General features: G+C 40.5%; 1 protein-coding gene across 1 annotated transcript in view; it reads left to right on the forward strand.

The window, feature by feature from the left end:
- Window positions 1-15473, forward strand: part of cntln (centlein, centrosomal protein) — an 82559-nt gene that overhangs the window by 47894 nt on the left and 19192 nt on the right. The window contains exons 16-22 of the mRNA XM_086156195.1: window positions 2366-2447; window positions 4188-4269; window positions 4834-5090; window positions 9335-9535; window positions 10954-11051; window positions 13748-13874; window positions 15294-15431. Coding sequence (XP_086012321.1) covers window positions 2366-2447; window positions 4188-4269; window positions 4834-5090; window positions 9335-9535; window positions 10954-11051; window positions 13748-13874; window positions 15294-15431 — 985 coding nt within the window. The remainder of the gene's footprint in view (window positions 1-2365; window positions 2448-4187; window positions 4270-4833; window positions 5091-9334; window positions 9536-10953; window positions 11052-13747; window positions 13875-15293; window positions 15432-15473) is intronic.

Here is a 15473-nt window from a genome sequence, read left to right on the forward strand (position 1 = left end):
GTACCAGATGTCTACAAGCTGTTTAACACCCTCTAAATTAAGAACCATCGACAGTAATTATTTCATGTATGTTTTATGCAAAAAAGCCACTGAGCCGTTTATTGAGTGATGGTCAGAATGATTTGATTTCAAACACTCAGAGCTATTGCTGATATTTACTTCCCTTTGCGCTCGCGCTCTCTCTCACCCTCACGCTTTCTGTGCCTCCTATCCGCTCTCTCTTTTGCTCAGTCTCACTAACTCACTATCTCTTCACCAACTAATTCATCAGACTGTAATCCACCCCAGCTCTATCCACATGAGGCCATTTAACAGGGACTGGGTGTAGCTATTCCCTGCTTTTTTTAATGCCCCTCCATGTGGCTAATAAGCAGTAGTCTAATATACGCTTTACCTGAGAGAAGGATCTAAGTGGATTTGTGAAGAGACCATCTAAACTGAGATGTTGTCTTATTTAAGGCTCCTGTCAACTGATTTGTTACCGTAAAGCCTTCTGAGTCTCCTGTCTCGCAGTGGTCTTCTCCAGCAGTAGGTCCGGTAGGTGCTCTCGGAGATGCAGTATGTCTGCCCAAGGAAGTTTGGCCTAAATAATGCCAAATGAAGATGTCAGACTCGTTAAGAATACCGACAAGTCTTTTTTTCCCCCTCTACTTTCTTACTGATGCCTCAAGCTTATTCTCAAGTTATAAGCTGTTGGAGGCTGCGGACTATTTTGATAAATCAGCAGTTTTGTAAGAGGACAGGAAAGAGCAGGGCGCATGAAGCATATCTCATGTAACTGTGACAACCTGAAGTCAAAATTTTAATGACTTTTTATGAATTCAATTAAGAAAAGGTCACTCTTCTATTACTTGTATGTAAAGCAATTGGGTCTCCGGTTTGCCTACCAACACCCAAGCAGTAAAAAAAAGACCACCCAGTCCATTTTGTGGGAGCTGGACCGATACACAATTCAGCCAGTTATCATGTTGTTGACATTTTATCTCTGATGTCATGAGCCCGAGGTTCTACGTGGGTTGGGCCACTTTTTTTTTCCTTCACCACATTCAGAGTACATTGAAAGTGTGGTCACGGTAAGGAGGGGGGCCATATCCGACATGCTGGCAGCAGCTGGCCGATCAGAAGCCCAGTTGTAGGAAGCTCCTTCAGTTGACTGTGAGAAGAGAGCAATTGGCCTGTTAAGTTCTGTGATAAATACATTTTTTTTTTTTTTTTGAGGGGATGCTATTTGTAAGTATAGCATGAACAACCATCTATCCATCCATCTTCTAAAGCTTATCCGTACTCAGGGGCAAGGGGGATGTTGGAGCCTATCCCAGCTATCATCGGGCGGGAGGCAGGGTACACCCTGGACTGGTTGCCAATCAATCGCAGGGCCAAATATAAACACAGACAACATTCACTCACTTATTTGGTGCAATTTTCCCAGTTTTTTCCAATTAAACTGCTGCTTGTTTTTGGAACCAGGGTCCTTTATGCTGTGAGGATGAAGCGCTAACCACCGTGACGCCCCTAGCATGAACATACATTTCATATTTATTACATTTTTTATTATTCATTGTTTTATTGCCAGTATAGCCCCACAATTCTGACAACATTTTTACATAGTTGCTATGACTTATTGCACATATCTTTAATATAGGAGGATTATATGATAGTATTGTTATGTTTAACTTTGTTAGTTGTATACATTTGAGAAACAAAATGGAATTTTACTCGTATATTAGTATAATTTTGTTGGTTAAGGTGATTAGGGGTCTTCAGCAAGGGACTCTTCTCCCTCCAGACCAGGTTTAACCCTAACTGGCTCCCAACCTTGTCATGTTCCAGTTAGATCATCTTTCTGTGGTCTTTACCTCTGCTGCTTACTCCCCGGCTCCACCTTAATAAACCCACCAGCGTAAATGTCACTGCCTTCCACCTTCACGTCAAAGGTCACTGTCAATAAACCTGTGTGTGTCTTTGAGCCAGTGTGTATGCGTGTGTGTCTCAGGAAGCCCTTACCGTGTGTCCATCAGATGCAACTTTGCTTGGCTCTGCTCAGCCGTGCCTCTCGCACACGTCTGTCACACACAGAGGGCTAATGAAGGCCACAGCCGCTCTCATACATGTTGATGCATTCACTATTGGCAACAGACACTGCAGATTTTCACTTAATTTACACCCACATTTACACTTCGAGCACAGAAATTGGATGTGACATTGATTTTCTGTTGGGGGGGTTGAAATGCACATATTTTGCTTGATGTCAACTAAATCAACCATAAAAGGTAAATTGGATTTTTGTCCAAGGGTGGTAGTCTCAGAACCAGAGTTGTGAGTTAAACTCCTGGACTGTAATAAACCTCTCCACGTTTCTTTGCAGTGACAGTGATGAAGCATACTCGGACAGTCTCAACTGTGCACTCTCGAGGACAGTGACCCAAGGACAAAAAAACAATAGAAAGGTTGGTTTATTCATCAGATTTTTGTTTGTTTATAAGAAGGGATGCTTTAAATCAACAGATATGAACACCGAGAATTGCTAACCCATTTGTGGCTACCCAAATGAGATTATTAATCAATGTTAGATGGAATAAAATGGAAAGGTTTGGTGCATAAATGGTTCTGGGGGTTGAATATTTTTTGTTTAAGTCTCATATAGTCTCACTTTGCACAATCAAAACTTTGCACATCATATGATACATTTGACTTGTATGTGCGAAGCAACAACTTTGCTCATTTTGTATTATCCCCTGTTTATTTTTCTTACATTCATTTTTTTTTTTTATCATCTCTTCACTGTGCATATCTCATACACAGCTTATCGCATTATATCTTGTATCACTGCTACTGGCTGTCTACCAGGCCTCAGGAAATAAGTTTTGTTTTTATTCTCTGAGTGGAATGACTGTAAAAATCCTCGAATATAGTCTTTCTCATTCACATCATGTAAGTACTTTCAAACCTTCATAATGGCTTTCATTGTAGAAGTCATTCATTTATATATCCTCAAAAGCAGAATGATGAATATTTTTTAAACATTTATTTATTTATTTAACTCTTGGTTATGTAAGGCATACAAGCTATACTCTTAATGATACCCTGGGGGTTGCTGAAAGTACTTTTATACAATTTCAAAAATAGTTCCCAAAGTCCCACTTTGTGATTAAAAAATATCAAAATACATATTGAGTTATACTTTATCATCCCGCATATGTGCCGCTGAGTGTTCCAGGTGCTTCTGCATGAATGGTTGCGCAATTTCTTCTCAACTGGGCCTTCCACAAAGGCTTCCCTGTGTATCTGTTTGCTTTCTGTTCAGTCCGCTGTCCGGGCCATGAAATCAATAGCCCCGGGCCCTCCTCTTGTCCAAATAAAATAATTTCACAGCGGGACAGGCGGCACCAAACCCCAAGGAAATGTCCATCAAGGAGAGAGGTTAACAATAAAAACAAAAAATGGGGGAACCTTTCCACAAATCATTCTTCAGTGTGAGGAATGTGGTGGATGTTTAGCAGGGAGGATGTTGTTGAATCTAAGCAGCAAGCTGCCAGGGCCTTTACTCTTAGATCTGCTTCAGTTTACCCACTCTAGCTTCACCAAATGTGCCCCTCAGTTCCTTGTGGGCTGATTGCTATGACAGCACCAGCCTCTCATGGAGTTCAATGTCACAAATCAAACGGTTCGTCTCCTCTCGTCTCTCTGGTACCATGTGATCAAACACGGCACTGATCAAATCCTACCTGACCCTTATACGAAGGCAACAGACAGAGGAAGGCAGGAGTGTGTTAGGTTGAGGGAGGATGCTTCTTTGATGTGACTACAAACGATGTTTCTGTTGGGAGGTGTCACACATGCACCTTATGACTATGACTATATACTCTCAAACGTGTACATCACACTGTTTGAGTAAATCAGTACTTGTCGACAGTGATTGAACAAAGGCAGCATTTGCAAGCTTCTGTCAGAAGTAATATTGCTGAGAAGTGCTCAGGTTGAAGTTAGCTGAACATGCTCAGGTGAATTATTGAAGCACAGGGTGTTTTGTCTTGTTACATTAAATTGTGAACACCCTGTGATCATAGTCATTATGAGACTCACCTCAGGAAGCACAGCATCGCAACCTGTTGTTGAGCATGTTGAGACGGTTGTTTTTTTGTTTTTTGTTTCTTTTGTTACTATCTGTGACTTTACTGTGTTTTTAGTTTTACAGGTGCGAGCTAATCACCGAGACAGCTGATGCGGCAGCAGCATCAAGAAGAAATCAGTGTGATAGAATGGCTCAAGGTAACGTTTACGTTTCTCACTGAAAAATATACAACATGTTAATGGTCCATTAATAATAAATTGGCCCTAATCTATACAGCACTCTATACCATAGCGATTTATGCAAAGTCTCATTAATTTTCTTATTCTCACACATGATTACATGTCGGTGGCTAATGCCGCCATGGAAAGACCCAACTTGCTTATCAGCAACAATAAGGACTTCAGTGTTTTGCTGATGGACAGTTAAACCAATAAATCTCCAGTTTATAGTTCCACTTAACCCTGCCAGATCTTCTTTATTATATTTTTATTTAACAAAGCTGAACAATCAGTCTATGTATAAATGCAGTTGATTGGAAACCTGTGTTTAAAAATTGGGATTTTTTTTTTCACTCCTTAATTGGTGGATAGAGAAATAGTAATTGGAATTGTTAAATGTATCACCTTTTCCAACTTGGCACACTCAAAGGAACTTATCTATATATTCCTGTTACCTCCCACCAGTGGCTTCTAAATAGGGATTGTGAGTTTTTCTGTGCACTTGTCAACTTTGCGCCGCCTGTGTGCGCTTCCTCCTGTTAGATGATAAACAGCATGAGCGCTGGGAACAAGGGACCAGAGGAAAGAGGAGGAAGAGGATGCGAATACAGGCCCAGCAGTGCTCCTCCTCTTCTTTGCAGCACCGCGTCGAGTCCCTACAGCGTCACATTGACATACTGCGAAGTGCCAAGAAAGATGCTGTGCTTTCAGCAAGAGAGCTGCGGCGGGCCAATGAGAAGATCATAACACAGCTCAACTCCCTCACTGAGAATCTCTGCAGCAGCAAGCAGCTCACACAGGTAACTTGGGAAAAAAGCAGGAGGACAAGTAACTGAGAGAGAGTCAGTTTTAAGGATACGGGTGTTTATTTCTCTTATTTTCTCCATATCACTGTTCTTTCATATTCGCTAGTATTTCGTAAGTCAGGTCCCTTGCCCTTATCATGACTAATAAGGGTGTTTGACAGGCTCAGCTTCATCTGTGGAGTTCAGAGTTACATAGCAGGTGGAAGAATCTCCTATCATATCTTTGACACTGCTCTTGTCTCATCCAGCTGAATGTTTCATCAAGCGTGCTATACAACAGTGTCACTGGCATGTCTCCATCTATGCACTCCTGTGCACACATAGAAACAAGATGATTGTTTTGTTTTTGTTTGTGCCCGGACTCTACTGCCACTCACCCTTTTAGTTATTTAGTGCCTGCTTCCAGGCCGGAAACTCATACAGTTGACACGGAAGATGAATAAAACACCAAACAATTTTGCCCCTTAACAGCATTTTTTTCCTCTGGTCATCACCACCTTGTATACAGTAGCATATTAACCCACACATTCAGAAACATACACGCTCCTTAAAAGACTCAGTTGTTAATGCAGCGGAAAATTGAGGTTTTGTTTTGATGATATAAGATAGGATTGCAATTTTTGACCGGATGACTGATTAGATGTAACTGTCAGTGTGTCTGTATATTTCTCGTGTAGAATTGCACAGGTGTATTGTAATGGACACAGAGGTCAGGGCGCTGCTCTCATAGTGATGCTACCTTGGAAGTGGCCCTTATGCTTCCTCCCAGGTATCTGATTTCCAAGGTCCAACGAGACCTTTGACTCTGATACAGCACTAAAGGCACACACGTATAGACACACCAGCACACACACACACACAGACAAATGTACACTGTTGTTTGTATGAATGGATTGAGAAGGAATTGTTGTCTTCCTGTTTGCTTCCTCCTGCAGTATTAATGCCACTCCACCAGCAAAAGTTGGAGCTGACTGCCTGGCCAAAGCCATGTCCTCTTGCCCTCTCTGCAAAGAGCAGGAGGTGATGGACTTTGGGCTTGTTCCAGCCTGTCCTAGCCAACTCTCTAACTAAAACTTGCTGCTTGTAATTGGCTTAGGACAGCCTCCACGGGGGCCATCATGTGAGAAACAGAATGGCAGTTTCACAGGAACTTGTTTGTGTTGCCGTGTCTCCTTATCCAGTTGCCACTGTGTTCCCCCCCCGGACCTTCATCCGCTCCATCATTAAATCTTGTTTCTTTATTTTCTTTCTCTCTCTTGAGTTGGAAATGCCTTCAAATTTGAATTTATTGCCTAATATTTTGCGAACATCAAATGTATGACATCAACTTTCCCCCCGCATTAAAAAAAAACTTATGTTCTGCAGCGGGCTGACACTTTCATCATTCAGTTACCACTACACCACTTCAGTCATCACCATGTTTCCACATATGTTTTTGTAAGCAATATGTATAATCTTTTAAGCATGTGCCTACAAAACTCTGATGATTCATATTTTTTTATTTCCTTTCCACCGAAATGTATAAATCACGAAAGGATGGTTTCTGTTTAACGTGACATGGAATGCTTTCTATTTTTGTTCGGTGTCCCATTTCATTGTGACAATCTCCTTGGTGCAGTCACTCCTATCAGGCAGTACGAGAATAAGGGAGTGAACAATGTATCGAGATATTTGAACAACCTAGAATGGAGGAAGGAAAATCTATGTCTGCTTAATGCAAAAATTGTTTGGCTCATGGCACTGGAGGAGTCCTGAAATGCGGTCAGAAAAATAATTAAAAAAAAAAACACTTTAAAATTGTGAGAGATATTTCACGTTTTATCTCTGTGGATATTTTTTTCTCAACTTAAAAAAAATAGATAAAAAAAAATAGTAATATCACATAAAGACCTATTTAGAAGGTTGTGGTTTTTACTTACTTACTAGTCTTTTGTCATTATTACAATTATTAATACTGGATTTACTTTTTCACAGACATTTAATTCTGGTGTCATACCATGACAGTTAGTATTATGTTGAGTGAAGTGCAACATCGTCACTTCACAGTGAGGCTATTATTATTGTAATATAGGCTTAAAAGAAAAGGAGTTTTAATTACACCTCTTGTCAGGGCTGAGCTGGCAACTATCGAATTATAAATTTAGCTTATTATTATAGTCATTATTACTGCAACGACTATATTACAGAGGCCAAAGTCAAGATACATTTTCATTTTTGTCATTTAGATAGGGTTCAGCATGACATTATTGAGAGCATCTATTTTGGACTTTTTGTATTTATACTTTACAGTATATCACCTTCCAAAGGTATCCAATGGAACATCTGTCCAGCAAGGTGATCACTTACCGGTAGTAATTTAAAAATTCACCAGATGTAAAAATTAATGACCATTTTTGTGAAATATAACATCTACATGTTTTTAAACAGCTGATAACTTCTTATAGTTTTGAAGGTGTTTCATTCAGGGTGCCGCAGTTGGCTTTTATACAATTCGGTGTAAAAAAAAACCTTAATATCAGTATTGTGGTTATTATTCAAATATTTGTTTGAAAAATATATATTTGAATGTGCTTTGAATACTTTAAATTTAGGTGAGATGTAAAACATACCCCTCATGTTATATCATAATCCACATTTTAGCAAAATGCATTTCTCATGCACATTATCCACAGCATGAATAATTTGGTAACATGGATTACCTTGCTTATTTGCCACACATGCCTTCCTCTTCCTATTTGAATTTGCAATGTTCTTTGATATTGCTCATGTTTTACCCCCTTATCCCTTTAAGTGTGGAGTGGGTTGCCCTCCTCTTTAAATGCACAGACAGGATTATCACTGGCTTTGTGTGTGCCACAGACATAAGTCGTTGAAGAAAATAGCCTTAGAAATCATTTAAATTTGATCTGTTGTTGCATAATACACAATATTAAGGTCTCAAATATATTGTATAGTAATTGAGTAACTTCCCTGGGAAAATGTCAACCTGGTGTTTTCCCAAAGTTACTTGACTTCAGCTACTCCCTTTGCCATTTCAGCGGCTGATGTTTCCCTATTTGTCTTACCGATCATTGATTTATACATATTTAAATAACATTAGTGAAGCCCCTGCTCTGAGGAGAGAGAGAAGTGGCCTCTCCTGCAGCCTAATGGACCACCGACGTATCAGTTCATGTCAGTGTCATCTCTCACCGGGGCTGAAAATGGCCTGTGAAATCAAAGCCTGTCTTACAGGAAGTGTCATCAATGCCACTCTTAATTCGTGCGGCACCGCCACTGCAACCATAGCCTCACCTCCTTCATCCACTACACTTCCCTATTTCTCTCCATCACCCCTCCTTCTCTCCCCCACCCCAGGGGGATATGGCGTGTGTCTTCAACAGAGCACAGGAAACCTAAAACAAGAGGGATTCTATTAAAAGGTGTCAGCCAGCAACCAGATATCAATAACCTCCATGTATGCAAGGCAGTGAGCAAACCCATGGGAATCTGTGGTTTCACTTGCACGAGTGTGTTCTAGCATTTGCCCTATGAGTGCAGTACACATTTCTAAATATCATGTCTCCTGTTTGTGCCATTAAGATTTGTTGATTGAAATATGTTACTAGATAAGTCAGATGTGGTGGTATTGAGCCAAACTCACAGATGTGTTTCTTCTTCATTTTCTCCCTAAGTAGTCAAAGGGCTTTGTTAATTTTCCGCCACCCATAATGTGGTTAAAAGCATCACCCTCGATGCTTTTGTTTAGCATCACTGATAGACTGCACATTGTACATGATCAACTAGTGCCATTATCGTTTATCACCCCAAACCCAACCACTCACCAAATGCTGAACTCCCTGCGTCCCAAACTGCTCTGTGATTCCGCTGGATGTCTTTATTATGCATGCCAATCACAGTGAGAATTAGGCCCTATCGACCAGGCAACATCATCATCTGTCTTCTAATTAGCATAAAAAAAAAGAGTTTTATCACATACAAGATATTAAAGCAGAGCCTTGGGCTCTCCGGTGGCTACCACATGCACTATTTCAAACATACTGTGCACACTCAATGTTTATAATCTAAAAGAAATATGAATTCAAAATGACTTTAAGTAGCTATATTTCAATCTCAAAAAAAATATTGCTTCATTGTCAAGTAGATATTGCTCTTGAGTTAGATTTCAAGGAAACTGGCAATTCAGCTGTCAAAATATAAAGTGTCCCTTACTACCCATGTATTCTATCAATTTATAGAAGTTGACCACTGACCTGGCCGGGGTTGAACAGCAGAAAAAGGTCCTTGAAATGGAGCTGGAGCAGTGGAGGCAGATCAGGTTGCCCCCTCAACCTGCACCAACAGCACCTGTTAACACAGACAAGATCATGACCAACCTGGACAACCCTGCCTCGCAGGCCCTGGAGGCTGAAGTCAAACAACTTCAAACCAAACTCAAGGTTCGTGGTTCACAACTGCGTACAGAATTGTGACGTTAATGACTTGCCTTCACGCTTGTGTGCAAAATCTCTCAATATGATGATGGGAAAGGAATTCCACTACGTCTACCATTTTGCATACTTTTCTAATGTCAGGATTTAAAGAACTATTTTAAAAACCTAAATACCAAAATTTAGTCTCTTATTGTACACTGGTACAAACGTGAGACTATTGCCGGAGTAAGATTTATGTAAACTGCACATTTTACATTTAATTTTTATTTTGTTCTTGAATCAGTATGAAATCCCCATCTATCTGAGTTTATTGTTCAAGAACTAATTTCTTTATAATTAGTTCTTCGCAGCTATTCAAACATCCCTAAGGTCTATAAAATTATTTAGTCCCTGATGAGTTCAGCGACTGCAAAAGTTTTGACTTTCAAATTGTGTACGATGTATAAAAAAAGATCTCCTGTCTCTCACTTTACCCTTATCACCTTAAATTGTATGTGATTTCAACATAAATTAACATTTCTAATCATTTGATCTTATTACTGAGCACCTGTCAGAATGATGAGGAATGGAGAAGAGCAGTTGAGACGTGCCCCACATCATAGAAAAAGAGGTGTGAGTGATACAACAGTATTATCACCCTCTCCGCAGCCAGCCCATCAGTGTCACCAAGCAGATTGCTGCTGTCGTTACACTCAGCCGAGGAAGTCATGTCAGGTGACAGCAAAAGGGAAGGAGGCGAGGGGGTTTTCGCCATGGGGGGTGCATGCACTGAGTGAGCGCATTATCAAAAGCTTCTGTTCGGCGCGGTTGCTAAAAGAGACAACGGGGCCCTTAACGCGAAGTGAAAATGCACAGTCAAATATCTGTCTCTCTCACGATCAGACGCCGACCTGTCGCCGGATGCGGTACAACTCGCATTTCATAAGCAAAAGACGAAAGGGGGAAAAAAATCGCAACCTTTTAGAAAGAGACTACTTTAAATGCAGCGAGACAATATTGAGTGATTAGCACAATTTTGAATATTGTGCTGTTTTAAAGATTTTAAATTTAGTACTTTTGAATTGTTGTCTTAATAGCTTGAAATTAAATGTATTTAAAAAAAAAACGAATCCTTCTAAATACATTAAAGTATTACAGTATACACATAATAATGTTTTTTTTTTTTCGTTTAATACCATCATTGAGAAAATTGATAACGCGCTTGTTTTATTTTTTCTTAATTACTCCCTCACCTCCCCTTCTTTGGAAAATACAATCTTTCTCTTAACCTCTTTTAGCACCCCTCTACCCTCCTGCTGTAACTATAATGAGGAGGCATGCTGTGCCTGACCTGTCATCAGCCATGTCGTGAAAACCCTCCCCACCCTCTATTGCACACGCTGAAACACATTAACAAAAACACACACCGTGTGCCCTCCCCCCAGAGTGCAAGTGTGGAGGTCACAAGGCAGGTGGCTGCTAACAAAGCCCTGCGAGGCCAACTGCAGGAAAAGGAGGACAAGCTTCGCCAGCTGCAGGACAAGTTAGTCTCATACCTTTGTCTCTATTAGGAATATTTTTTCTTCTTTTTTCTTTACACCTTTTACTTAGCTTCCTATTTCCTTTTCCTCCTGCATCCATCTCTCTGTCTTTGTCTCTCAGGCTCTCTGTGTCTATCTTCACTCTCCCTCGCCCAAGCTCTAAACTGCAGTGTTTGATTCCACCATGTGGTAGCAGTCTGGCTGCTGCACTTCACTAACAAAATGCCTCTCCGTGCAAATTGTTTGTGAAATTATGCATGAGGGTGTGAATAAAAACAACAGAAGAAATTATAGTTTATATGCACATGTCTGCATGTGGGTGTCTGGTGTGTCACGTAGTGTGGTGTTGCTTATGTGGGTAGCTGATGTGGAGTGGTGATCAAAGCGGCGTATTGATTGTTTGTGTGCCGCAGGAGGGACCATTTTGGCCCATGACACCGAAACCCACACAGCATCACTCTGGCCTGTGGGCCACAAGCCCTAATGAGTTACATGGTACACCTACTGTAGAACCCAATGCATATAACATATTCACAATCTATAGCTGAAAAAGAAAATCACCCATGGAAACTGTTGAGCTCGGGGTAGTGTTGTGAAAGGCATATATCATCATTCTGCATGAGGATCTCATCTTTGAACTGGTGGAAAGGTACAAAGAGCAACTTGACTTTCCTTCCTCTCATTCTCTTTGTCTAGTATGCTGTGTCCTCTGCCTGCCATGCTCAATAATGCATCCAGGGCATGTGTACAATCACAGCTGCAGTGTGTTTGTGTGTGTGACCAAAGCAGATCAGATCACAGCCAGACAGAGCGAACATCCCTCGGCCGAGGTTCCGCGACAGCCTCGAACTCTCCTCAGACTCTTGTCACTCCCTTGCTCGGGAAAACACATGCGCACACTTAAAACTTGCTATCTCCTCTAGCCTACCACTCCATTTCTCTCCATGGAGGGACCCCTTCTCAGAATGAAAGACATGTCTAGACATCTCTGAAATATACATCTCAGCACACACACAGGGACCAAGGCTGCTTCGCCTTAAAGAAGAGAAGGGGGAAAAAATGAATTTCAAAGTACACCGGCATGTCCTCAGTCAATATCCGGCACTATGGCCCTGCCTTATTTATGAAGCTGCTGCTTTCATCTTTCGCCCTGTTGTCTATCAGCCACATGAAACGTCCACCCATACTTCATTCTTTACAACATATGCAGGAATGTATGCTCTTGTTCTCTCCTCCAACACACTTTTCAGACCGCTGAGTGTTATCATTACAATACACGCATGTTTGATGAGCAATATTGCCAACAAGCGTGGAACAAAGGGAACAAACGTTTGAGTGATCAGGATACGGTTTGAGGCTCTCTTTCTCTCTTCCCACTAACACTCATAAATAGAGATCACACACTCCTGGAGAAGCCCCATATATCCCTCATTCTTTTTTATCCTTTATTCTTTTTGGGGATGGAGAAGAAGAGAACATCTAAAATAAATGTTGTCCATCTAATTGCCATTAGCGTTGGGGCAGAGGGAGCTGCCGAGGCTCTTATTGCCGCTCTCCGTCTTTAAGTCAACTCCAGACAGTCATCTGAAAGGTTCAATATGGGTTTTCTCATTAATGGCCAAATCCATGGGGTACTCAGCCAGCACTACTTTGCCCCAAAGTCCCTAGGCTAGACTCCTCTCTCATTTAATTTAATGTCACTCCAATAGGACAAGCTCACATTTATTTCGCTAGTCTGCCCTCAGGCATTTATCCACCGAGGGAGACAGGGACATTTACTTACACGAAAGCATTTTCTCAAGCATTGCATCATCAGTTTATTTAAAACATGCGGGCCGTGATGCATGCGGGTGCTGAGGTATCTTTCTATTTTTTCTTCTTTCAAAAAAAAAATTGTTTTAATTAGCCTCATCCTTATCTTTATTCTATTTGTTCCTTCTCCCCATGGTATAGACAACCATGAAAAATGCCTCCTATTTGCCTTTTATAAAAACAGAATAAAACATGCTAACATACTGAGCCCATTTAAAACAAGACCTCACTGTTATCTAACTGTGCAGAGCTGTAGGATTAAAAATGTCCGCACAGCATGGCACTGAAACAGGAAGCGACACACACAATGCATTTTGTAGCAGTTGACAACGTCCTTTAGGCTAAGACCACGACTTCCATCAGATGTTATTTTCAACCTGAGGCAGAATACAAACAGTTTAACGGTTATATTTCCTGTCAAGATCTGTCTCTCAAGAGTCAGATATACCCACTGATGTGATTTTTTTTTTTTTTTTTTTTTTTTTTTTGTAATGTGACGTTCTGGAAGTAATAAACGTTTAAGGACATGATTACAGTCTTTCAAGTAGTGTCACTGCTGATTCAAGATGCAGTTTGTCAAAAAGGGCTCCCCAGTCACACTTGCTGCGACATTTCCCACTAGAGCGCTTCTTCTAATACATGCCAGTTAGGATTATACATACTTATTTCACCCCCTCTGCTAACCTAAACACCATTCTGTGTATTTAGTTGTCAAAATGAGTTGGCATGCCAGATGCACCGCATTGGGATGTTGTGGAGGCCCACTTTGTGGAGTCTGTTACTTTGTGTCTTTCCTGTTTATATCTCCGCTTGTACGTGCACGTATATATTTTGAAATGCAGAGCAGCCTTTTTTTCACATTTATTTATGCTGTAAATATTTCCAGAGCAAACCACACGGAGCGAGATCTGAACATGAAAAGGCAGCTGGTTGATGACATGAAGACCAGACTGAAGGTCCTACAAGAGATGGAGAAGAGTTACCGTACCCAGGTTGATGACTTGGAAAAGAAGGTACACAGGTTACCTGACGACTGCGGTCGTTCCAGCATCCCGTCAACTTGACATCTTTTGTAGAGTGATAGATTACAATCCGGTTATTTCTGGATCTTAAAAGTGGAACACTACAGATGCAGGTTTCTGGTCACAGGGTCCATTCAACAAAATAAAGTAAGCTATAAAATACACTGGAAGCCTCTCAGATGAAGCTTGTACAGTTGAACAAAACAACTCACTGAAACATTATTTATAATTAATTATCAAAATTCTCATAAGGAAACAGTTTTTTATAATGTCATTTGCATTTCATTAATCTGTTTTCCTGATAATTGATAACGCATGTAAATCAGTGAATAGGATGATTGTAAACACTAAACACACATCACTAGTCCATAAGTCCTGAATGTACAAAATCACAAAAAGCCCCCCACAGCAGAAGCAGGTGAGGGCAAGACGCCACTTTGGGTAATGTCACCCTCGCACATGCAGAACCTAAATGTAAATACAAAGCATCATAAGAGTATTAAACTGAAATCTGGTTGGATTTTTTTCTCTCTTTTTTTTTTTTTTTTTTTTTTTTTTTTTTTTTTTATAAAGAAATTTTTATGACCAGATTAATCTAGCATGTTTGGATTTAAACCTTAGTTCTCTTGTATTCAGACACAGTGATGGCCTCATATACATGAAATACATCAAAAGCCATTGTGCACAATACATTTTGAAAGGAGTTAACAGTGTGCAGGGTCGATGAAGCTAATTCATCTAGTGGCCCCTGTATTAAAAGTATATCAAGTTGTTACCGAATAGTCAGATTTGTCTCAAGGTGCGGCTGCTGTGTTGCAGCCTTGTTGCCATTTGCAGCTAATTTAATCAACATTAACTATGGATGGGCTTTATAAAGGCCCTTTCTCTTTGGCACAGTGCTCTTCCAATCCAAGGCACCAGACCCATCAGCATAGCGGATTTCTTATGGTTATTGGGATTCAATGAAAAGGCAAAGATTTGCTAGTAGTTACAAAACAGGATTAAATAATGTAAACCGCTCTAGTCGTAGATAAAACCAGTTCTTCCTTAACATTTAGTATTGTTGATTATAAGTTAAACTCATCTAATGGTTAGGAGTTTAACCAAAAGGTTCTTGTGTCTCTAAGATCCTCTGTGGGTTCCTTTCCCATGACTTCCCTTGTGGTCTAGTGGTAAGAATCGTGTTACTTATTGTAGTACTCACACAACCCTTTCTGTTCACAGATATGAATGCTGTATTTGACCTGCATTTTACAAGCATTAACATTACTGTTACTTAGCAGAACTTAGTGAGGCTGGTTTCAATGAATCCAAATCTATTCCTTTTATTTTAGCACTTACTCATTGATTTTCAATTTTAAAAAAAGAACCACTCATATTCCTGCGTCCCTTTGCTGTACTCCTGTGCAGGTGAAGGCTTTATCGGAGGAAGCCACCAACAGGAAGGCCTTCATCGAATCTCTAAAGAGAAGACTGAGTGTTGCAAATGCAGAGAAGAGCCAGTATGAGGCCTCTTGTGAACAACTGAAGGAGGACTTGGAAAGAAAGGTTGAACATTGTATTTTAAGAAGTTTAAGAAACGCATATTAG

This window comes from Fistularia commersonii, chromosome 12, assembly GCF_037954325.1.
Source record: "Fistularia commersonii isolate RoL2024-O1a breed Wild chromosome 12, RoL_Fcom_v1.0, whole genome shotgun sequence".
Taxonomy (NCBI): domain Eukaryota; kingdom Metazoa; phylum Chordata; class Actinopteri; order Syngnathiformes; family Fistulariidae; genus Fistularia; species Fistularia commersonii.